Source organism: Pan paniscus, chromosome 3, assembly GCF_029289425.2.
Source record: "Pan paniscus chromosome 3, NHGRI_mPanPan1-v2.0_pri, whole genome shotgun sequence".
Classification (NCBI taxonomy): domain Eukaryota; kingdom Metazoa; phylum Chordata; class Mammalia; order Primates; family Hominidae; genus Pan; species Pan paniscus.
The window spans coordinates 93,285,946-93,310,374 of NC_073252.2; the positions used below are offsets into that span (position 1 = coordinate 93,285,946).

At 38.7% G+C, this 24,429-nt stretch overlaps 1 protein-coding gene across 2 annotated transcripts in view; it reads right to left on the minus strand.

Moving 5' to 3' along the window:
• UNC5C (unc-5 netrin receptor C) overlaps window positions 1–24,429 on the minus strand; it is a 388,152-nt gene that overhangs the window by 87,367 nt on the left and 276,356 nt on the right. For both annotated transcript variants that reach the window (XM_008955313.5, XM_003829912.5), the window contains exon 4: window positions 21,705–21,808. In XM_008955313.5, the coding sequence (XP_008953561.1) occupies window positions 21,705–21,808 (104 nt within the window). The remainder of the gene's footprint in view (window positions 1–21,704; window positions 21,809–24,429) is intronic.

Consider the following 24,429-nt stretch of genomic DNA (forward strand, 5'->3'; position numbering starts at 1 on the left):
ATCTGTGTTCACTTCCACTGCTTCACCATAGCTGCTCTTTTCTCTTTGCTAAATGTGCTGCTGAGGTCTTAGTGCTCATCTTACTTGACTCACAGCAGCATGTGATCCGGTTATTTCCTTCCTCCTCCTGACTTGCTTTCTCTGGACAGCACACTTTCCTGGGTTTTGTCCTACATTGCTTCATGCCTCACAGCTTCCTTAGGCTAACATTTGTGTCCCTGTGGCTCGGTCCTTGGAATTCTGCTGCTTTCTATTTTCTATCCATATTCACTTCCTTGGTGAGCTCATCCAGTCTCACACAGATGACTCCTAAATTTATCTCCAGCCCAGACCCCACCGCTGAACTCCAGACTCATATATCCAACTGTCTTCATGCAACTCCAGTTGGTTGTCTGATAATGACCTCCTGAACCGCCTTTCCAAACCTGCTCCTCTCACAGTCTTATGCACCTCACTTAATGCCAACTGTAGCCTTCCAATTACTTAGACAAAAGCCTGACTTAGTGTTGACCACTTTTTTCCTCTTTCTTAGCCTATTCAATGTTAGAGCAGCACACATTAGGAATTGGACCACTTCTCATTCCCTCACTCCCACCTCTTCCTGGTCCAAGTCACTATCATTTCCTTCCTGAATTATTGCAAACATTGTCTGTCTTATCTTCTGCTTTTCCCCTGAAAACTCAACTGTCTATTTTCAACACTGTAGTTAGAGTGATCCATAAACTATAAGTCAGAGCATACTATATGTATGAATCAGAGTTCTCCAGAGGGACAGAAATATATATATATATATATATATATGAGTTTATTAAGTATTAACTCACATGATTACAAAGTCCCACAATAGGCCTTCTGCAAGCTAAGGAGCAAGGAGAGCCAATCCAAGTCCCAAAACTAAAGACTTTGGAGTCTGATGTTTGAGGTCAGGAAGGGTCCAGCATGGGACTCTTGCTAAATGTGCTGCTGAGGGAGAAAGATGTAGGCTGGGAGGCGAGGCCAGTCTAGACTTTTTATGTTTCTGTGCCTGCTTTATCCTGGCTGCGCTGGCAGCTGATTGGATAGATGGTGCTCACCCAGATTAAGCGTGGGTCTGCCTTTCCCAGCCCACTGACTTAAATGTTAATTTCCTTTGGCAACACCCTCACAGACACACCCAGGATCAATACTTTGTATCCTTCAATCCAATCAAGTTGACACTCACTATCAACCATCACACTATACCTCATCTCAAACCCTCCTAATGGCTCCTTCTCTTACTCAGTGTCAGCGCTGAAGTCCTTACAACCAGCCTGGACAACATAGTGAGACCACACCTCTATAAGAAACATGCAAAAATTAGTAGAGCATGGGGCATGTGCTTGTATTTGCAGCTACTTGGGAGGCTAAGGCAGGAGGATGGCTTTAGCCTGGGAGGTCAAGGATATAGAGAGCTATGAGTGCACCACTGCACTCCAGCCTGGGTGACACAGCAAGACACTGTCTCCAAAAAACAGAAAAGAAAAAAGTGGCATAGGGATAGGAGACAGGGAGGAAAAAAAATGGATTCAGACAAAAATTGGAAGGGACAGAGGACAGGACATAGGAGTTGATGGTATGTGGAAAGGGGGGTGCAAGGGGCACTCATCTTCCGTTTCTGGCTTAAGGACCCATTTATGGAGCAGGGATACAGGAGGCGGAAAGTAATTGAGGGTAGAAAGGATAATGATTCAGATTTGGCTGATCTCACAAGGAATCCAGCTAGCACAGCATGATTTTGGCAACAGGTAAGTTGCTAAAAATTCCCATTGTTTCCATGAACAAAGTGAGTTTTTCTCTTAAAGTTTTGAAATAATTTTAAAAAATAACCCTGAGGACTTCTGCTTCTTTTGGATCAGCTTTATCTTAGCATTAAGAACTGAACATGGATATTGATAAAAAGGATATTTACAGGGCCAGCGTGGCTGCAACAACATTTATTACCATTGTGGCTTAGATAAAAATGATAAAGCACTAATAAAACTTAGAAGATGAATGGAAAGGAAAACAGTGTGTAAGAATAATTCTGTTTATCATGTAAAGGATTGTCTGAATCAGCAAATCAATATAAGAGCCATAACATACAATTTAAAATATATAACCTTTTCATGCAATATTTCCAGAACACACACTACTAAACTAACATTCTTCCATGTGAAACAATTCCACAATGAGTCTCCTTATATACACTGTATTTAAAATTCCAAGAAACAATACAGAATCTTTTGTTGTGTTAGAAATTTATTGCATGGAATAGTATGTAGTTAATTATATTGTTGCAAAGCTATTTATTTGTAAGCTAATCTTGGTTAACCAGGAGTCAGTACTCTGGTCTGGCCACTGAATTCTGTTCATATTTTGGTAATTTCAATGCTTTTTGTTGATTTCAACCTGAGGCTTCTCTTTTCTCTACTCCTTCCATTGAACAAACTGATTTATACAAGAAAGAAGTCTTTCTGAGTTAGAAATTATTTTTAGTTACATACAAAATATTCCAAGAGAAAGAAAAATAGGTTGGAGTTCAGAAAACAATAAAAGACTTCAACCATAAACCATGACTTGTTGTCATGGTTGCAATGATGCAAAATAATGTTCAAACAATTTCTGTCCTTGTGGTTCAGTAACTATAGTCCTTTCAATGATTTGGGGCATATTTGAACTAATTTACTCAAGTGTTTATAAAGGCATGGGATTTTATTAACAGGTACGAAAAACAGTTACACGGCAATATTAGAATGACCTGTTTGCCTATTCTGCTGTTGTTTGGTGTTATTAGTCCCACTATGTGTAATCGAGCATCTTATTCTAAGGAGCAGTTCCTAAAGTACCAGCTAAGAGGGCTGCTTTCAACTGCTTGGGCTCAAAACTGAACTCTGTGATTTTGGAGCTAATGTTTATGTCTCCTGTGGGCAAGTGTCTTATCTTCTGTATGCCTTAGAGTCCTCATTTACAAAATGAAGATAATTCTAGAACCCATTATAAGGTTCTTAAAAACTAAATGAATTAATACACAAGACACCTACTGTCTGGCATACAGGTAAGTATTTGAAAATAATTATTAACATTTAGTTAAGGATATACTAAAAGCGGTGAGACAAACCCCAAACAACCCTAAAAAATAAAAGAGAAATAGTGTTAATCTAAAAACTAGAAGAAAAATATTTAACACCCGAGTCCTTTCAGCCTTCGCTGGCATTTCTGTGGGGCAAAGTCCACTCAATATTAGGTTATAACTCTTCAAGATTGCACTACAAATATGTAAGTAATTGAGTATTAAATTGGCCAATATTGTTTGTATGCTAACCCTAAATACATATTTTCCTTTAAACTCTATGAGTTTATAATTCTAGAGATGTCATTAGCATGCATTTGCTTTATAGGTATTAACATTTTAATTAATCTTCATAAAAATTACTTTCTAATTCTAAAGTATAAGAAAACATTATCAGTTTTAAAAAAATAAGTAGAAAAGATTTTTAATGAAACACAAGTTATTAAAATAAAAGAAATATTCACTATCATACTTGGTAATGAGGCATAAATGATAGGCAATTTATATTACTATTATTTTTACCTAGACCATCTATATTTTTATAATTTTTAATTTACTTTTGTGGGTTTTCCATTTCTTTTCTCCTAGTACTTCAAGCCAGTCTACTTGTTCTTTTAATGACATCAGTCTCTCAGCCCCATACCATGGCATACACATCATTAGCTTCAACACCCTTATCCATGTCCTTAAGAGATGGAATTTTCTTCCAGCCACCTCTGCTTTCCCTACCACCCTGAAAGTACACCTATGTTGGTCCTATGACTGCATTGGTCCCCAAAAAGGGACGGTCCCCCATCTTTTTCCTCATTAAACTTTGTTTTCATGGGACTCAAAATTCTGTGACAGATTTTTGGTCAAGTTGTTTCCATTAAAAACTATAGATTTTAACAACGAATAATTGCCACATGCAAAACGAAACAAAAAACCCCCAAAGCGGTCCACAAAACATCCTCCTTTCCTTCTGAAGGTTTTACGATGCATTGTTATCATTAACCAGTCTTTTACCATTAAACTGAAACAGCCAATTGAAACAAACAGTTCTGAGCCCATTCTTCCACCACTGATTAAGACTGGGGTGGCAGGTATTAGGGATGATATTCGTTTAGCCTTCTGAGCTTTCTGGGCAGACTTGGTGACCTTGCCGCCTCCAGCAGCCTTCTATCCATGGCTTTGATGACACGCATGGAGTAGTTGTCCCTGAGCTCTCTTCTTTGCTTTTCTCTCTCCCCACAGAAAGGATTCTGGGGCAGATGGGCTGGTCTAATGGGAAAGGAGAAGTGAAAATTATGGGACACATTCTGTGTTAAAGAATAATGACCATTCTTTAGGGTGGGAAAAGTAGGGGATGTGACCTGGAGGGGAAGAGGGCACCTTGTACTCCCTAATGCAAATCATGAGAATCCTGACCTGGCTTTAGGGAGCAGAGAGAGTTCAAAAGAAGAACATTTTCCTTGTGCTGAAATTGGGACGACAGAGAAGCAGTTGGGAGGAATGGAGAGAAGTTGCCCAAGGGTAAGAAAGGAGAAAAACAAGAAGCTTGTATGGGGCATTCCAGGTCCCCAGCGAGGTACTTTGTACTTAGTGATTCCTCCTCACAGCAGCCTGTGAAAGAAGTAGTTGCATTCCCAATTTTCAGATGAGAAGAATGATGCTCACAGAGAAGAGCTTGCACAGGTTTATAAGCTCAGAAAGGAGCAGAGATCCAAATTCAGGACCGCCTGAGCTCTGGACTCTTTTCTGTTCATAAAACCAAGAACCAGGAGGAGCCAGCTACAGTGCTACAGACTTCAGCCTTGACAGAGTGGGCTGCAGATTACGAGATGGGGGCTGGAAAAAGCTGGGACACCAAGACACATACATTTTGGCTACTCCAGGACTTCGGTTGAGGCTGTCCTCAGGCTGGTGTCCCCAGGGAAGCAGAGAGGTCCTTAGAAAAGAAGCATTGGACACACTTTCTGTTATCAACATGACCCTGTCACTCATAGGACCAATACAGGTTTACTTTCAGAACTAGCAATAGAATTGGGTGTGCTTTGATTTTAGGGGCATCAGGAAAGCCTACTTACGCTCCAAAATTGCTCCCCCAAATTTTTGACAATGACTTGAAATGTCTTTAAGAGAGACCAGTTTTAAATTCCACTATTAGAAGGATCTCTTCACATGTAAATGACCTGGAGAAATAACAAACTAAATCATATAAAGTTTCCTAAAACATGGCATATAAATAACTAAGGGAACACTGCAGATAAAGAGGAGTTCAGGGTGCTAGGATTTCAAGGTAGGGCTGGATTCAAGTATCCAGCACTATGCAAAAATTTCTAAGAGATATACAAACAAAAATATTTTTAAGGGAATCACAGTATATCTTTAACTTCCATATGAATTCCTTTCTTTTTTTGAAACGGTGTCTCGCTCTGTCGCCCAGGCTGGAGTGCGGTGGCGCGATCTCAGCTCACTGCAACAACTGCCTCCTGGGTTCAAGCAATTCTCCTACCTCAGCCTCCTGAGTAGCTGAGACTACAGGGGCATGCCACGATGCCCAGCTATTTTTTTCTATTTTTACTAGAGATGGGGTTTCACCGTGTTAGCCAGGATGGTCTCGATTGCCTGACTTCATGATCTGCCGGCCTCGGCCTCCCAAAGTGCTGGATTACAGGCATGAGCCACTGCGCCCAGTCTGCACTCCTTCTTATAACTAATATCTCTAAGAACTTGCCCTCTGCTTTTCAGAAGAAAGACATCTCTTGCATGAAAATCTTATCATCATACATTACATGAGAGTGTAAAAACCTCTAGGGCACCAGATAAGGGAATAATTGGGAATATTAGTGTGGTAGTTGAGAAAATAAGGGACTGTAATAACTGGGTGACAAATCCTTTTTGCAAATCAGGTGGTTTAAATTCTTTGCTTTCATCAAAACTGAAGGAGGGCCTAATATGTCAAATGATGGGTCACTGAACATAAATTTTGATGACAGATCGCTATGTAATTTTTGACCTGTAACTTGGAAGACGTGCAGAGTTGAGGGACACTGTTACAACATAAGTCCACATATTCCTACTTACTTATGTATGAGAAGGTTCTCAGTATTTGAATTCATTATAAATGACAGATAGAAATGTAATTGATTTCATCCTGTTTCATTTCAGCAGTAGCATTCAAACTTGGCTAAATGAGCTACCTGGACAGGGGAGCAGGGATGAAAACCTCATTTCTCCTATTAAAAGCTGTATTTCCAATAAAAATTCAGTCTTTATGCCAAGTAATTATTTATCAAAACTTGTAGTACATTCGGGTTTTTACAAAAAAATTAACAATTTGATCCCTATGGTCAAAGGAGATAAAGTTTATACGCAAATTTTTATTACAGAGAAATATGATGACTGATGGAAATTTTTATGCCTAAAATTTATTCTATTAGAGTAAAAACCTATGGGGGAAATGACATAGAAATATAAGTTAAAATATAAAAAGGAATACTGTAAGTTTTCCTATTATTTTTTTTTTGAGACGGAGTTTCACTCTGTCACCCAGGCTGGAGTGCAATGGCGTGATCTTGGCCCACCGCAACCTCCGCTTCCCGGGTTCAAGCAATTCTCCTGCCTCAGCCTCCCAAGTAGCTGGGATTACAGGCATGTGCCATCATGCCTGGCTAATTTTGTATTTTTAGTAGAGATGGGGGTTCCTCCGTGTTGGTCAGGCTGGTCTCAAACTCCTGACCTCAGGTGATCCACCTGCCTCGGCCTCCCAAAGTGCTGGGATTACAGGCGTGAGCCATTGTGCCTGGCAAGTTTTCCTACTATTAAAGAAGAGTTTGTTCTTACATTTTCTTAATTGGTAATATTGAGTAAGACATCATTATGGTGTCTGCATTCCAATGGATAACTTCAAGTCAACAATTCTTTTTAAAGATGTCAAATGTTTATAATATACACAGACATGGTATCTTTTCCCACTATTTAATTTTTTGATAATATTTTTTAGATACCAACATAAAATGTGCATGGAGATATGTATTTTTTAAGTCTTTTAGGGATATGCTAGCAAAAATTTTAAAGAGCACTTCACAAAGGCATGAGAGGATAGTGGTTCTGTTACCAAGCAAGAAATTCTACCAGGGGAGAATGAGGAAGGCTGAGAACTGGGAAGACTAAAGAACAGGGTAATAGGAGTGGGATTTGGAGGTCAGTGAATGGAACTCTGCAAATATTTCTCCTGGATGCCTCTGCAGTTGTGTTTATGCTGCACTTTCACAGAAGGCCAGTGAGATTTTGCCAAAAGACACTCAAGTCTCAAGGCCGAAAGCCTAGAGATAGGACCCAGCTGTGCCATTCACTGAGTCTATGCTCTTCAGCAAGTCACTTAAAATCACTCAACCTTATTTTTCTACTTCTACAACAAGAAAAGTAATATCTGTCCTAACTTCCTCGTAAGGTTCTTGTGAGGTTTGAAAAGGATACTATATGTGAAAGCACTTTTGATGACTTCTGTATAACTCTGAGCTGGTGTTATGGTGATTTCTTCACATAGTAAATAATTTATTCTACAACATGTCCTTATTACTTTAAATAACTTACAAACTAAGATAAAAGTTTAGTAAACAGGGAAGAATGATATCTAGCATAAAATAAGAGATACTTAAAAATATTTTCAATGGATACATTTTCCATTAAATTCTGTCCTAAAGACACCATCTATTTATACATTTCCAGATGCTAGAACTCAGAGTGTTCAGCATAACTGAACACTGTGGTTTGTTTCTTTCTCAGGCAACATGCTCTGGGGTGAGGATGCTGAGCAACAGTGTGATATAATTCTGTAAGGAACAATCTTTACATTGTGAGTCTTTATTCAACAATCAATGAAAGACCAACAAAAATAGGGTCATCCTACTTCAGCTGAAACGTGTTAGCAACTAGGAAAAAGGAGAAAGTTTATTCAGAAGACATGAACTTGAAGGTTTACATGCCACTCCGAAGACCATGCCCAATTGAAATCTTGCACTCAGAAATTCACTCACTGGTAACTTTCTAATATTTGTCCTCGTAGGCTTGTTGAGACCCTGGGTCACCAACAAAGTACTCAATATTTTTGTAGTTTTCCTTAATCTGAGCAGATGGCATATGTCTGTTTCAACAAACTGAATAGTCCGAAACATATCAACTCCCCCAATGTTCTTTCTTTGAGTCTCAAGTAATCCAGAAACATGCCCGCATCTCTTCTAACCTAAAAACAAACCAAGAACAAAATTAAGCCTGACACACCCACCCTCCCCAGCTATGCTTCAGACTTCTCTTTCCCTTAGTGGCTAAACTCCTTGAAAGAGTGAAATATTCCCAATCCCTCTCTATGCACCTGCTCATTCACTCTTCCATTTAGCCATGTCTGGATTCCTGATCCCCACTCTACTCAAACTTCACTTTCAAAGGTGATCAGTGGCCTTTCTCGTTGCTAAATCCAAAGGCATCTTCTCTTCTCTATGGCAAACAGATCCACTGTCCCTCTGAAAAGCCTCCCTCTGCTGTCTTTCCTGCCACTTGATTATCTGTTCTTTTGCAAACCTCTTTCACTGGTCCTTTTATAACATCCAGCATTTTCATATAGTCCTTCTCAAGGATCTCCCTCTCTCTCATTTTCTCCTCCTTCTACTTTATATCATGGTTCTTTGTCCTGCATCAGAATCACCTGGGGAGCGCTTAAGCCATCCTGATGCCTGGGGCCCCACCTTCAAAGGTTCTTATTTAATTGGGCAGACAAAGGGCCCAAGAATCAGTGTAAAAACTCCTCAGGTGACCTCAATGTGCAGCCAGGTTTGAGAATGAGATATGCACTGGCTGAGTGACTTTATTCACTCTCAAGGCTGACAACTCACAAATCATTATCTTCAGTCCCAACTTTTCTTAAGCTCTATTCATACTTCCAATTACTTTTTAGATAATTCCATCTGGATGCTCAACAAATACAAAAAAAACATAGTAAGTGCTGAATATGATGTGATTGATTCACACCACAATAGGTGTGAATCCATCACAATATCTCCTCACATTGGCCTTCTCTCTATAAACTTTGTCCTCCAGTCTTATTCTTCTTCAATAATAAAGTCATTAATGGATGCTGGAGTTGAATTTCTCTTTTCCATTCAAAACTTTCTAAAAATTTTCATTATTTATGAAGTGTATATAAATAATAACACACAACACAATGAAATGTGCTTTCTCTACTTTTAGAAAATTGATGAGATGGATGTGACACTTTTTAAATGAATGACTTCTCCCCAAATACATTTTTGCCTGGGGTTTATCTGATTAGCTTATGAAAATTATCAAATGAGATCACACAGACAATTTGTGTCATTTTAATGAACCAAATTTTGAAAACAGTCAAAAAAACTTTTTTTTTGTTATAAGGAAAAGAGTGCTTTGGAGTCAGGCAGAGTTGGCTTTGAATCCCAGCCCTCCCACTAATTGAGCTTGCAGCCTTGTGCAGGCTATAAGCTCCCAGAATCATAATCTTCACCTGTACAAATGGAGGGTGCATCCCTCCTGGGGTTGTAGGGGGATTTAAATGAGATATGAAAAGCAAGCACCTGGAATTAGGAGACAGTTAATAAGTGTAATTTAATTGCCTCTTCCCTAGAACTAACTTGACCCTACACAAAGCTATACCTACCTAAATGTATTTTAAACAATGATGATTCAGTGCCCCTTAGTGTCTCTATTAAGAAGTACATGTACATATCTTCAAATTCATAATACCAAATTAATATCTTCCAAAAAAACACCTGAAAGAAATCTGACTTTCAATTTACTGCTGCACAGGACTATAGGGAGTGGTTTATGAGTCTTCATACATAAAACACTCCCAGTGAGGAAAGTGTCATCTTATTTACAGCCTCAATCCCTGCTAGTGTATGTACAGAAGAGATGTCATATCTCTAGCCTTTCTACATGGGGACCAATTCCAGCTCTTGCAGTAGAAGGAGAAAGTGTTTAGAAATCTCTCCAACAGTGAGGTCATTCAATTCTACTGATGCCTTCAGTCTGGTACAGTGTTCTCAAAACACTAACATGATTTTATTAACGAATATGAATGATTCATAATTTGATTTCAATTTTTAGGACTAGAGCATATTGACAGTATATGGTATGTTCCCAGAAAAGGTGTATAAAACTGCCATCCCTACTTGTGTGCAGTGTGATTTAAGGAGCAACTTTTTATAGCTCCTAGACTCATGGTTTTACAGTTTCGCTGTTACTGCTATTTTATAATAGTCAGAACCATTGGCTGCCTAAGTCCTGTCAGGGAAAGAGAAGTTTTGTAGCAAAACATGGAGATCATTTTTCAATGGCTCAGGCTTCCATAATTTCTTTTGAGTAGCAACTCCAGTATTCAACAACCCTCATATTTCAAAAATGCTATGTTACCTCTTTCCTAAATACTTTATTCTTCAGTTTAAATTTTTATTTATTTATAGTATCAGCAAAGACAGAGAAATATGGATTAAATTTTCCAGTGGATTATCCATTTATAGCTGGTCAGTAAATATGGGATAAGTTATAATCCAGTTTTATCTTGACTTTCCGTAGTCATTTTCTCACTTCCATTCACTCCCCTCTCATCTTTATTATTAAACATGATAAAAATGAAGCTACCAAAGACAGATTCCCATGTTCTTGTATTTAGAGTGTATATAATGGGACCCCATTTAGATAAGACAGTTATTTTCCAAACAATATTTATTTCCAATAATTTTTCTCATGGTTTGCTATCAAAAGTTTTAGAATTATAACTATGCTCATGTTTTACTATTAAAAAACAGAAGACAAATATCTGGGGCAAAGTGATATAATTTTTAAAAAGGACAACTATGGCCTCTCCCTCAATGCTGCATTCTTCACAATGCTCTGGGCAGAAGGAATGTGTCCCAGGGTGATTCATATATTTGGGGGTTTCCTGGAATGTCTGACACTAGGAGTAGTAACCATAACTATTTTCCAATATATTTAATGTATTTTCTGAGTTGTTCCTTTTTAAAATAAGCAAATTAGTGTCACAGTAAGAAAAAAATTTATAATCTGACATTCAAGTCTTATATTGTTTCTAACAAGAGGGACAATATATTTGTAATCACAATAATATAGACATTATGATAACAAAGGATGATGTTGCACCTTTAGATGATACAAATACATAGCTGAATATCATTAAGCATTTAGGAATGTGAGCCATAGTCGGCAGAAAGTATAGACTTTTAATTCCAAATGAAACAAAAAGCTTTATCTTCTGATACACTTTGACTACCTTCAAGAAGACTAATGTGTTGATTTTATAAGTGTCTTCCTTATACTTTTAGAATCAATACAAGCAGGCACTGCTTATATTATGAAATAATTGGACTATAACCCCATCTCTTTCTAAAGCCTTGCCAAGTATGGGATGCAAATGCCAGTAAATAACAATACAAAAAAAAATCATTTTTTCCCCATCAATCAGAGTGCTCCAAAGTTCATATATCATGGAAACATATAAGTAGAAATTATAACAAATTATAATCTGATTCTGATTTACATGTTTATAACACCTTCAATATGATCCTGTAGGCTGAATTTTGTGATTTCTTTTTTTGTTTGTTTGTTTGAGACGGAGTTCTGCTCTGTAACCCAGGCTGGAGTGCAGTGGCGCGATCTCGGCTCACTGCAAGCTCCGCCTCCCAGGTTCACGCCATTCTTCTGCCTCAGCCTCCGGAGTAGCTGGGACTACAGGCGCCCGCCACCGCGCCCGGCTAATTTTTTGTATTTTTTTTAGTAGAGACGGGGTTTCACCGTGGTCTCGATCTCCTGACCTCGTGATCCACCCACTCGGCCTCCCAAAGTGCTGGGATTACAGGCGTGAGCCACCGCGCCCGGCCTGTGATTTCTTTTAGTGTAACCTTTTACATAAACTTGACTTTTTGAGGGTTTCAAATACTTAAGAACTTGTTTATTTCTTTTGTTCAGGATAAATAAACAACATCCCTGCATTTTACCAAAAGGGCAATGTAATTTTTTGTTGTTGTTAAAAAGGAAGGAAAGACCAATTAAATTCTTTGCAGAGATACTTCAGAGATAGGTGGACTTTGGTCAGGACCATGCTAACAATGAGAGGTTCTCAGCTCCAAAAACCACTTTTGGCATCCTTTGCCCTTCTGATATACAAACTTGTTAACCCTATGATTGGTTAAGGAATTGTCTAATCATATATGTCAATAATAGAGAGCAAAACATCTTGCAGTTTTCTTATTATACTCTCCTGTGAAAGACAGATGTGTTGTGTCTAATTATTCACTGATTGGTATCGGGAGAAACATTAACATAATTGGCACATTTGTTCTAATTAACAGAGGGAAACTGCCACATGCCACCCAACATGAAAAGTGAGTCCAGCAACCATTAGCTAGAAAACTCCACGTCTATCAGAAAGGTTACTCTGTTAAACTCATACTGAGGCCCATCAAGTCAGAGCACAGGTTGAAAATGATATAGCAGAGTTGAGAACTGTGTGCACACCTAAAAGAATGGAGATTTAGCCTAGAATCCTTGTCTATAGGTACATTAATCAAACAAATGGGAAAAGCAATTATGGGGCTATTATCAAATGTACACTCAGCCAAGCCAAGCTCCTCCAAGGAGCATTAGCTAGTAGCTGGGAATCTGCCAAGTTTTACTGACTGGTTTGGAAGTGACAAATCTGACGTTTTTGTGTATTTGTTTGTTTTAACTTTGTCCTTTACACCAGAGCTTTTCAAACTGCATTTTAGAATCACATGGAGAGCTTTAAAAAATCTCGATAACCTGGCTATATATCATGTCTATTAAATCAGAATCTCTGGGTGGGATATAAGCATTGGTAGATTCTAACAATTCCCAGGTGATTCCACTGTGCCTCCACTTCTGAGAACCAGTACTGCAGAGTGGTTTTTTTTGTTTGTTTGTTTGTTTTCCGAGACAGGGTCTTGCTCTATTACCCCAGCTGGAGTGCAGTGGTGTGATGACGGCTCACTGCAGCTGTGGCTTCGACCTCCCAGGCTCGAGTGATCCTCCCACCTCAGTTCCTGTAGTAGCACACACTGTCATGCCTGGCTAATTTTTATTTTTTTTATTTTTTGTAGAGATGGGGTTCTCTTACATTGCCCAGGCTGGTCTTGAACTCCTAGGCTCGAGTGATCCCACTGCCTTGGCCTCCCAAACTGCTGAGATTACAGTTATGAGCCACTGTGCCTGGTGAAGACTGGTTTGATGATCTTGCTAAGATTTTCATTAAGAGTTCTGGGTCTGAGATTCTAAGCTCCCAGATCGTGTTGATGTAGATAATCTATGTACCACAGTTAGAATAGCAAGGCCTTGACAATTTTTTTTTTTTTTTTTTTTTAATGAGACCGAGTTTCACTCTTGTTGCCCAGGCTGGAGTACAATGGTGCAATCTCAGCTCACTGCAACCTCCGCCTCCTGGGTTCAAGTGATTCTCCTGCCTCAGCCTCCTGAGTAGCTAGGATTACAGGCATGCACCACCACGCCCGGCTAATTTTGTATTTTTTTTAGTAGAGATGAGATTTCACCATGTTGGTCAGGCTGGTCTCAAACTTTTGATCTCAGGTGATCCACCTGCCTCAGGCTCCCAAAGTGCTGGGATTACAGGTGTGAGCCCCTGTACCTGGCCAAGGCCTTGACAATTCTAAAATATATTGATAGCTAATACTCTTCTGTAGACTTTCACAGGTAGGTTTGGCTCGAATTGCTCTGGAGTTTGAAATCCTAGTATTATTTTCTTATTTCTCCCACTGGTGAAAGGTATCTCATCTTCCCTTGTAGGTGCTTTAAACAATCAAAAAAGTTCTCTACTGTGGATAATTATGCTGGATGTTCTCTCTTGCTAAAAACCAGAGGCTACTTTGTAGATTTTTGCTTCTCAGTTTTGGAAAAAAACAAGTATCCATTCACTTCTGTGTTGACCACTGTGAAATATACTTTGCACCTTTCAGTAGGTTTGCGGAAGTCTGTGTATTTTTGCGCTTTAAAAAAAATGTTGGTCTTTAAGCAAGCTGAAATTATATCTTTAGACAATGGTAAAAAAATATAGCCAAAGGATAAAAAATAGCAAGTGGAAACTAGTGGCATTTTGCTCAGTTGTTGTTACTTCTGTAAAGGAAAGGCATTTGCCAAGAAAGGGAATTTGTTTTCCTGCTGGGGAAACACTCTCTTAATTGCACATATGTCTAGCTTATTGCTTTTGAGGGTTGAACATACATAGGCCATATTGTAGAGGTGAACTTGTCTTGAAATCTGAAAACTTCTAAAACCTAAGTTCAACTATGAGGAGATAAAAGCATGTTGACAAATGAACTAATACCAACAACAACCAAATAAAATAAAATAACCAAAACCTAAAGTAAAATGACTATATATAATAACACCATCCAAGGGAACAAAATGTCATTGAAGTGTCCATAAAAGGCTAACTTTTCCAGGGCAAAAGGGCAACAAATTGACTAATTTGTAGCTAGTTCCTAACCAGTTTTTACTATAAACTTGCCTTTCAGGATAAGTAACTCTCAGCCTTTCTTCTTATTTACCAGTTAAAGGTGTTCGGGTCTATAGCTAAGTCTGACCATCTTTAGAAAAATACATGCTTTTTGCTCTCTCTGACTCCATAATGAGTTTATGATAGTGTGTGTAGGCATATAAAAATTATTGGAAGAAATCCCAAAGCAAGGGAACTTATTGAAGAAAAACCTTTTTTGAACAAATGAAGGCCAACAAAAATTTTTGAAAACCCTCCTGCTCTGTGACTATGGGCACCGGTTAGGTCTTTGCCTGCTGCTGAATCTCTACTGAGATAGAGACCCTGCTCGAACACAGCTGAGGTTTATTAACCATTGATCTTAGGTCATCTGAAAAAAGCTCATTCTGGTGGGTCTGCTGAACTTCCACATGGAACATTTCAGTTTCTTCTGAAAGACTAAATATTTTCTAGATTTTCGTCATTAAATAAACCCATAAAGTTGTCCCTAAATCCATTCTTGCACTTCTAAAATCTATTTTCCATGCAGCAACCAGAATGATCTTTTAAAGGTGAACGTCAGGTCTCAACAATTCCTTAAAGTCTCCATTGGCTTTTCAGGCATTTAAAGAAAACTCCAAATCACTTACCGTCTCTGCAAGTCTGCGCCCTTGTTCCCTCTTTCCTGACTGAATGTCGTCCTGCCTTCCTCCTTGCTCACTGGGTCTCAGACACACTGGTCTCCTTTATAACCCTGTAACCAATCACCTCCTCCTGAGGGTACTTGTCCTTGTTGCTCCCATCACCTGGAGCTTTCTTACTCCGATCTTTTCAAGACTAGCTCCTTCCTTAGCTTCAGATCTCAGCTCCATTACCATCTCTTCAGATAGACTTTCCTTGAATTCTAAAGTCATCCTCAATCCCCAACAACCATCACCCTCTCTCATATGACCTTGTCTTATTTCCTTTAACTTGTAATTATCTGAAAATATCTCACTCATTTTTCTTACATTCTTGCTTATTGTTTTTCTCCTCGAGGGACTTAACTGACTCGTATTTCCTGCAACCAGAAAAATGTCTGGCACACCATGCATCTGCAGTAAATCTTTCTTATATAAGTGAATTGATGATTTTTAGAAATCTGCATTTTATACTATAGGCTTAAAGCAACCACTAAGTACATGCAAAAATCAAGCCACAGATGTATAATAAGTCAGATAAAATCTGTTATTTCTTTTGCTTTAAAATGGATGTTTATGTTGCTTAAACTTATTGCAATTTTAATTTGGCTTACAGTGTTTCTGGGCTTGTGGTGATCTCTGTGTATAACTATTAGAGGCAGATATCAGAAAAAAATATGGGATTTTTCCCATACTTTTTCACCCCAAAAAGTATGGGATGATCATCATAAGGAGGTGACTTTTGCGAATGTTGATTGGACCAAAGCAAAGCTTGAAGGCTGACTGCTAGTAAGGGAACCTAATACTTTTGAAAACCTGTCTTCAAGGCTGAGAATCATATCATAATCAAAACTCTGTCTTGTAGCTACACACGTGGTAGGAGAAAATTCCAATGGGTAATGACTGGGCACTGAAAGCAACATCTCCCTCCAAACCAGTATTCATATTCTTCTTTCCTCTCTAAACTCTTTTGCCTGAAAAGAGTGTAAAGCACCACTCTGGAGACAATATAGCTGCATGGAAATTCATCAGTGTGAAGTTCCTATTATGGAAGAATGGCAAGGAAACGTGAAGGACTCATGAAACAAAGTGTTCAGCAGCCATATGAATACTCAATTAGATGGAGAGCCACCTGATGCTGCACATTTGGCGGCGCCTCCAGCTGCCACCAGTTTTCTGCCCTGTCAGTATCAGCTTAAAAAAATCTGTTCCCTGTTTATCACGACTATACTCAGTAAAATAATCTGTTCTTTTGCACCTCACCCCATATTTTCCCACTTGCTAATTAGAGATGCAAATGTTGATGAATAAGATGACAGTTTCTAAGCACAACTGGGTCAATAAGTTGAACATTGTGCCCTGTTACTCCAATTAAATTCCTATGAGAAATAGCTCAATTATAATTAGAGAAGCAATTATCCCCTTGTTAAAGGTGAAACAAATCACAGGTTTTAGAGAAAAATTCAGCTTTGCTCCTTCTGCCATGCCAACAAATCTTGTGTCCATTGATGTTTTGATCCTAGTACTCTCCAAAAGAGATAATCTGATAAAGCATCTCTGAATATATTTCTGGCTCTCCGTGTGACAGTAACATTTTCTAGGCATAAAATAAAATGAGCAAAGAGGATTAATTTCATAGAGTGCTGCTATTATGCTAGTGGAATAACCCAGCACCAGTTTCATGGGTGTATTAATTTTCTTGCTTCTTCAGGGAGATGGGGGGAAGGTTTATCTGTTGAAAGAAAGGCAAACGCCTCACCAGAAATGGAAGAAAACAATCACATTTTTGGCTTGATCCTAACAAAAGTGTTATTAAAGGAAACACTGAGCTATATCATTTTAGAGTATTCCTGGGATTTGTTTTTCTTTCTTTCACCTGGTTTACTTGAAAATTTTAATATTATTATTGACACCTCCCTTATAGTCCTGGAACTCAAGTGTCTCCCACTCCCAGTGGCCTTGGTTCCTGGTGCTAGTGGTTTGGGACCTGCCCTCAGGGTTCAGACTGATGGAGTCTGTCATCCCACACCAAGATCTCTCAATAGGATTGCATCTTCAGGGACGAGAAACACCCTTTTTCTAGAGCTTTCCATCTCCTGAGGTGCTGCCTCCATGTCACATCCAGCAGGGCCTCTTTCTGTCATTTAGTTAAATATACTTAGAGAATCTGCTAAGTGACTTATAACCTGCTGGCATTAGAGATAAAACATGAACAAAAAACTTTTTGCTTCTTATTTCATCATGAGCTTGTCAGGCAAGAAGAAGAGTAAACAGATAAATTTCAATACAATCAGTAGGCAGAGCTATATAAAATTGTGGCATGTGGGGGCTGCCATTTAGCCAGGTACACTGGTTCATCCATGCCAGGTATTCGATGTGGAAACAGTTCTGTATCTGTTGCTAAATTACTGAGTGTCCCTCACCCGCAGGCCCTGGCTGGCTCCCTGGGATTTCTGGATACCCTGTGACCCGGTGGCTAAAGGGTTATATCTGATATAGCGCTAGGCCCCCAAGAGTCTGCTCTAGTGCTAAGGAAGCCATGCAGTTATTAAATATTTGGAATAAAATCCCCAGATATAAAGAAAGGACTTTAGGGAGAACAGAGGAAGGAGCAGCCAAGTCTAGAGTTCTGAAACTCTTGTGCGTCATCCCTAGGGTCCTCTGTTTTCTTATAGGAAAGGGCTTAAAGAAGTATAAGGAGTCCTCGGTTGGCCTCTTCCTCCTCTGAGACTTACTTTGTCACACTCTTTCCCTGGGCTCTGAAAAGAAGACCTACAAAGAGTAGCCTCAGGCTAAATTTCCTCTTTGGGAGAAAATATAAGGGCTGGTCTAGTGTCCTGAGTCGATAAGGACTGAATGAACAATAGTAGCTTTAAAGATCAGGGTAAGGGGCCAGGTGTGGTAGCTCACACCTGTAATCCCAGCACTTTGAGAGGCTGAGGCAAGCAGATCACTTAAGGCATGGAGTTTGAGATCAGCCTGGCCAACATAGTGAAACCCCGTCTCTACTAAAAATACAAAAACTAGCCATGCGTGGTGATGTGCGCCTGTAATTCCAGCTACCCAGAAGGCTGAGGCATGAGAATTGCTTGAACCCGGGAGGTGGAGGTTGCAGTGAGCCAAGATCATGCCACTGCACTCCAGCCTGGATGACAGAGCAAGACTCCGTGTCAAACAAAACAACACAAAACAAAACAAAACAAAACATCAGGGTAAGGGCAGCAGTACACCATGACTTGCTATAAATAGTTTCATTAACCAATTATTTGGTAGTGTTGTTGAAAGAGCATTTCCTTATTTTAAAGCTCACAATATTGTCTTCATTTGTAGCGTGTGTGGACTCCAGCCAAAGCAACTGACTGGAGAACATAGGAGAGAATCTTGGTGACAGAAGCTTCCCCTCTGCATACCCCACAGTGCCAAGAAGAGGGGCAAGGTACTCAGTAAGAATTTTGAATTTAAGAGGTTGAGTTTGGTCTTGTGTGAATTAAAAAATTATAATATAACAATAGTACCAATGTTTCTTGAGTGCTTTTGACATGTTCTAAGTGATTTGCATATATTATCTCATTTAAACCTCACAACCACATTCTGCAAAGACACTATTATTATCTCCCCTTTAAGGTTGAGGATACTTTGGTTCACAGTATTTAAATACTTTGGCCAAAGTAAAAAATGGTGATGTTTGGGTTTGAACCTGGAATTCTGTAAGAAAATGAGAAAACATTCTATGGTGGAGATTATAGGATGCCAAAATAGGGAAGAAGTAAAACGTTATTACCTTAGAAATGCCTGTGCCATTATTTGTACCCAAAGTGGTATATCAAAACTAAGACTAGAGTTCTTGAAAAACTTATTGATTTGGAGAGAAGAGGAATTACTGCTTCCTGATATTCTGCAAATAATGTACCTGACTACTTCCTCAATAGAACTAGCCATATGCTTATACAACAAAGATCAATTGAAACAATCAGCCATATGTTCATTGAACATATTTTGCCTGACTCTTTCTTGGAATCATTTGCCTTGGAGACAAAAGGAGCACAAATCCAGTCTGGCCTCATCTCCCAACGACTGATCTAATTATTACAAAACACATGAGTTTTACCTGCTGGTTTTCCTTTAAGATCAATATTTCACTTTATCCTATTTTTATGCTTGAAGATTCTTTAAACAAATAAATGAAATATTAAATAATGAATGCATTTATATTAGAAGGAAAATGGTCGTATAATCCTTTAACTCACTAAGTTACCTTTCATCCCTTTCTTTTTTAATTTATCTGCTCCTCTTGAGCAAATGGCAGTTGTAATATGTCATGTTAAGGTATTCATTAGTTTTCTGATCTTGGTGATTTTAACAGTGTTGAAAAGAATCTACACAGGAATTTATTAGCCTGCTCTTGAGCATGTATGTTTGATCTCTCTTCTGACTTTAAAAAATGAAAAAGAAATGCATATTAAATATAGATCTTTGAATGTCAAATGGGTATATGATTTTTGAGCTTGCCAAGTTTTAATTGGTCTCTTCCCTAGTGATGATACAAATAGAATTCACAGCCAATTAGTTTGCAGTCATGAATCTTTACTCCTTGACAAAGTGAACTACTTTGTCAAGGAGACTGAAAAAAATGAAGAAATTACTAAGATCTCCCCCCACCTAAAGTCTTTGCAAGGATCAGTTACCTTTTAGAAGCCCTGAGCAAAAATGATGCCACGGATACCCATGTTGCTCATGATCTGTTTTGGGTTTTAAGGTGGTTTCATGGAGGAGGTGTGCATTACAATTTTAGAAATACCATTAAGAAGACATATGCACTATTGTCATTATCAAAATGAAGTATTGAATAGAGAAGAGTTTTCTCCTTCCTAGTCGTATTAAATCATACCGTGTCTTAGTGCTGCGAGATAAGGTTTTGATGCTGTTGAATGAAATAGCTACTATCAAGCAAAATCTCTGATACAATTGGCATGAGATACCAAATTAAGGCAAAAAAGAAACTCTCTTTCAAAGTAAAAAAAAAGGAATTTCATTAAAATTTCCTTTGAGTTCTTTGCATTGACTCATAGAGATATGAATGGCTGTGATAGAAAAATGGGGTTATTTCACAAGGACTCTGCTTAAATTTTCAATTAATTAATTATTATTATTACTATTAAAAGAACAATCAGATGTTTGAGTTTGTTGTCAGGGGACCAGCTAACTACTTGACCCCATCTTTACTTCTTGAAAAAAATTGAAAACTATGAGAAATAAAATAGTAAGTACATTATTAATTATTAGTTGCTTTATGGACTATGTTGAAAGTCTCAATAGTATTATTTTTCCCTTTCAGAGATAGGCACAACTTCAGGGCTTAATTTTTAAAAATTCATATACATCGAATCCATATATAAGTCCCAGTTGCAACAACTGAAATATGCCTCTTTCAACACATACAATAGAGAGTAAAACTTTCAAATGACTCAGTGTAGTTTGGAGGCCAACAAGGACCACCACCAAACTGGCAGCTATGCCACTTGTCAAATTAATGTGTGCTTGGACTTGTAGGACATGGGGTCAGTTAGGGCAATAGTGTCAGATGCATATAAGGATGTCTCCTAATAATCATTTAAAGGGTAACCTGTTTTTAGAGTTTAGGATTTATTTGTTAACAAAGGAAAGACCCAGTATTAGTTTTCTTCAACAGTGTGATCTAAGATGATGGTGAGTGCTTGCAATCTCTTCTGGGTCACAGAGTCCTCTTCCCCAAAGAGAGATATTTTCAAAGGACATGGTATTGTGTGTTGCTAATGAAAAGTCATGGTATGCATCTGATTTGTAATACTTCATTAGCAACCAATAGGTGTTGTTCTAGCAGAAACAAAAAGTGGAAAATGTAGGACTTGATGGAAAGTTTATAGGATGAAACTCATTGACACCTGTTACTCCTAAAACGTGTTTTTATGCAAGGTGTGTGGGCATGGCTTTTAGGTATGTCTATGACTTCATCATGGAATGGAAAATACATATGTAAGGTGCACAGGCTCACAGACACAGAAAAACACACTCTCTTCTTACACTCACATTTTTCGCATATCAGCAAGAACAATAATAAAATTGATGGCACATTGTTAAGTCATACCATCTCTCTCTATGATAAGTGCCAGACAAAATAAAGCAGTATTTCTGATTTTTTGAAAGAGAATGACAAAACTAAACCAAGCTGCCTGTGGCTTTGTCCAATGGGGCATTCTAATTGACTCCCAAGTCATTAATCAGTTCCCAATCAATCTATTTTGCCAGCAGCAGGCAGTTAGGACTCTATTACCAACCATTCATCATGCCATACCCTAATTCACTGCACCATTAGCCATGGATTAGGCCTCTGTTAGAATAACTTAGTGCCAATTGCTAAATGCAAAGAATTGTTGTTATTCACCTCAGCCACTGGGATCCCTTCAGGTGGTCGACACTGGAGTAAGACTTCCTGTTCCAAAGACACTTCCTTTCCTAGGGGTTCCTGCTCAAATGTCTTCCGTAGATCTGGAACGTAAAAGTGACAAAATACATGTCAAAATTAAACAACATCTTCTCATTTACAGAGAGTACAAAAAATTTTCTGGCTTAGTATTTTATCTGTGCTTTTTTTTTCTTTCTTTTTTCTTTTTTTTTTTGAGACAGGGTCTCACTCCGTGTCCCAGGCTGGAGTACAGTGGTGTGATCACAGCTCACTGTAGTTTTGAACTCCTGGGCTCAAGCGATCCTCCTGCCTCAGCCTTCTGAGTGGCTGGGACTACAGGTGCCTGCTAGCGTGCTTGGCTATTTTTTAAAAAAAATTTTTTGTAGAGATAGAGTCTCACTATGTTTCCCAGGTTGGTCTCAAACTCCTGACTTCAAGTGATCCTCCCACCTCAGCCTCCCAAAGTGCTGGGTCTACAGGTGTGAGCCGTGGTGCCTGGACCTGCATTTTTGTTTAACCACATGTTGTTGGCACTTTACTATAATCTGGTGACTATATTATGTGGAATAAATTGTGAAATTCAGAGGCTATGAACTGTTCCTACTTTAAACTTCAATGGAAGCCTTTGGCAGTCCCTGTTTTAACAATTAATAAAGTTCATTAATTGCTTTTTGTTAGGATTTTTTGATCATCAATTATGATCACAGTTTTAAATCAAAAGAACCCCATTCTCTTGATTCTTATGCCTACAGATTCCCTCATGTATATACATATTTTCCTCTTTTCTCACAATGGATACTACTGAAGCTCCAGTAACTCTGGAATCTTTTGATTAATACTCTAAGTGAGTTTCCATTTCAAAGTGGAAAACAGAATGCTGGAATCTATAAGGAAGAAACATAACTTCTTCAGGTGTCTCAAGTACAAGGCAGAGAAAAGAGAATTGAGAACAGTCCCAAGATATCACTACATTTAATCATATGGCCATTCTTTAATTAGAAGACTAGTCACTTCTGCTCAAATATCCCAGGCATCTAATTATGTATTTATATAGATATAGTTGATACAGGAGTATGCAGCTGAGTTTTACAAACTGTTGTTAGATGGGCACAAAAATGTTAGAAGCCAGTTTGTCATTTTAAACACATCAGAGGCACATACTTCAAGAGATAGGTTTAACTAAATCATCCCTGAATACCATATAATTATTTTGTTTTAATGGTTTGGCTTTAAACTCTATATACATTTAGTCTAATTTCTAAAGTTAGAAAATTAATTTAGTCATAGAACTTTGAAGCAGCATTTTTTTAAAAAGCCTACAAAAATTTTATTTCACACACGTACAGTTCAGTTCCTTTCATTAAAGAGTTATTAGAATTTTACCCAGTGAATTTTAATAAAAAATTAATGCCTCTGTTCTGTTATCCCAGGTCCCTGATAAAGACATAAGAATCTGAAAGCAGCATTGCAGTGGATTGAACTAGCGAGTGGAAACCTGAAGACTCTAGAGCAGTGGTCCCTAACCTTTTTGACACTAGGGACTGGTTTCATGGCAGATAATTTTTCCACTGACTGCTGGGGCAGGGCATGGGGGGGATGGCTTTGGGATGAAACTGTTCCACCTCAGATCATCAGACATTAGTTTGATTCTCATAAGAAGTGTGCAACCTAGATCCTTCGCATCTGTAGTTCACATAGGGTTCATGCTCCCGTGAGAATCTAATGCCGCCACTGATCTGACAGGAGGCAGGGCTCAGGTGTTAATGCTCACTAGCCTGCTCACCTCCTGCTGTGCGACCAGCTCCTAACAGACCACGGACCAGTACCAGTTCTCAGCCCAGGGGTTGTGACCCCTGCTCGCAAGGTATATCCCTAATAGAGCTCTACCAGAAAGCACCTGGAAAAAAATGCACTGAGAAAGGACTGCATTGTTAACACATTTGCCATATTGTTGAATTTCTCAGCAGAAGAAAACCGTCAAGATTATAAAGGTTGTGAGAAAATTATAGATCTATGAGGGTCTGAGGCAAGACAAGAGACCTCCAAATGTGATAGAATTTCTATCAGAAAAATGCTTCTAATTTGATTGTCAAGACATTGAATATATTGTAGAAATGAACATTTGGGGCTGGGCACAGTGGCTTATGCCTGTAATCCCAGTACTTTGGGAGGCCAAGGCAGTTGAATCACCTGAGGTCAGGAGTTTGAGACCAGCCTGGTCAACATGGTGAAACCCAGTCTCTACTAAAAATACAAAAATTAGCTTGGCATGGTGGCGTGGGCCTGTAGTCCTAGCTACTCGGGAAGCTGAGGCATAAGAATTGCTTGAACCCAGGAGGTGGAGTTTGCAGCGAGCCAAGATTGCACCACTGTACTCCAGCCTGGGTGAAAGAGTGAGACCCCATCTCAACAACAACAACAACAACAACAAGAAATGAACATTTGGAATCCACAGAGTTATCATAACTTTAAAGTTATCTAAACCATGTCATTATCTTACTTCCAAAAAACATGTTGACCAAATTACCTGGAGCCTCACAGCATAATAATCAATGGCTGCCTTAGAACCTGCTGATACGGATTTTCTACATTTTGCCACCCCACACATCCCCCTGACATCTCTTTTGGTTAATTCATACTCTTCCAATGGAAACATTAAGAATTTTCTCTTCTGATGTGGTGGCTTCTCTTGTTTTTTTGATCT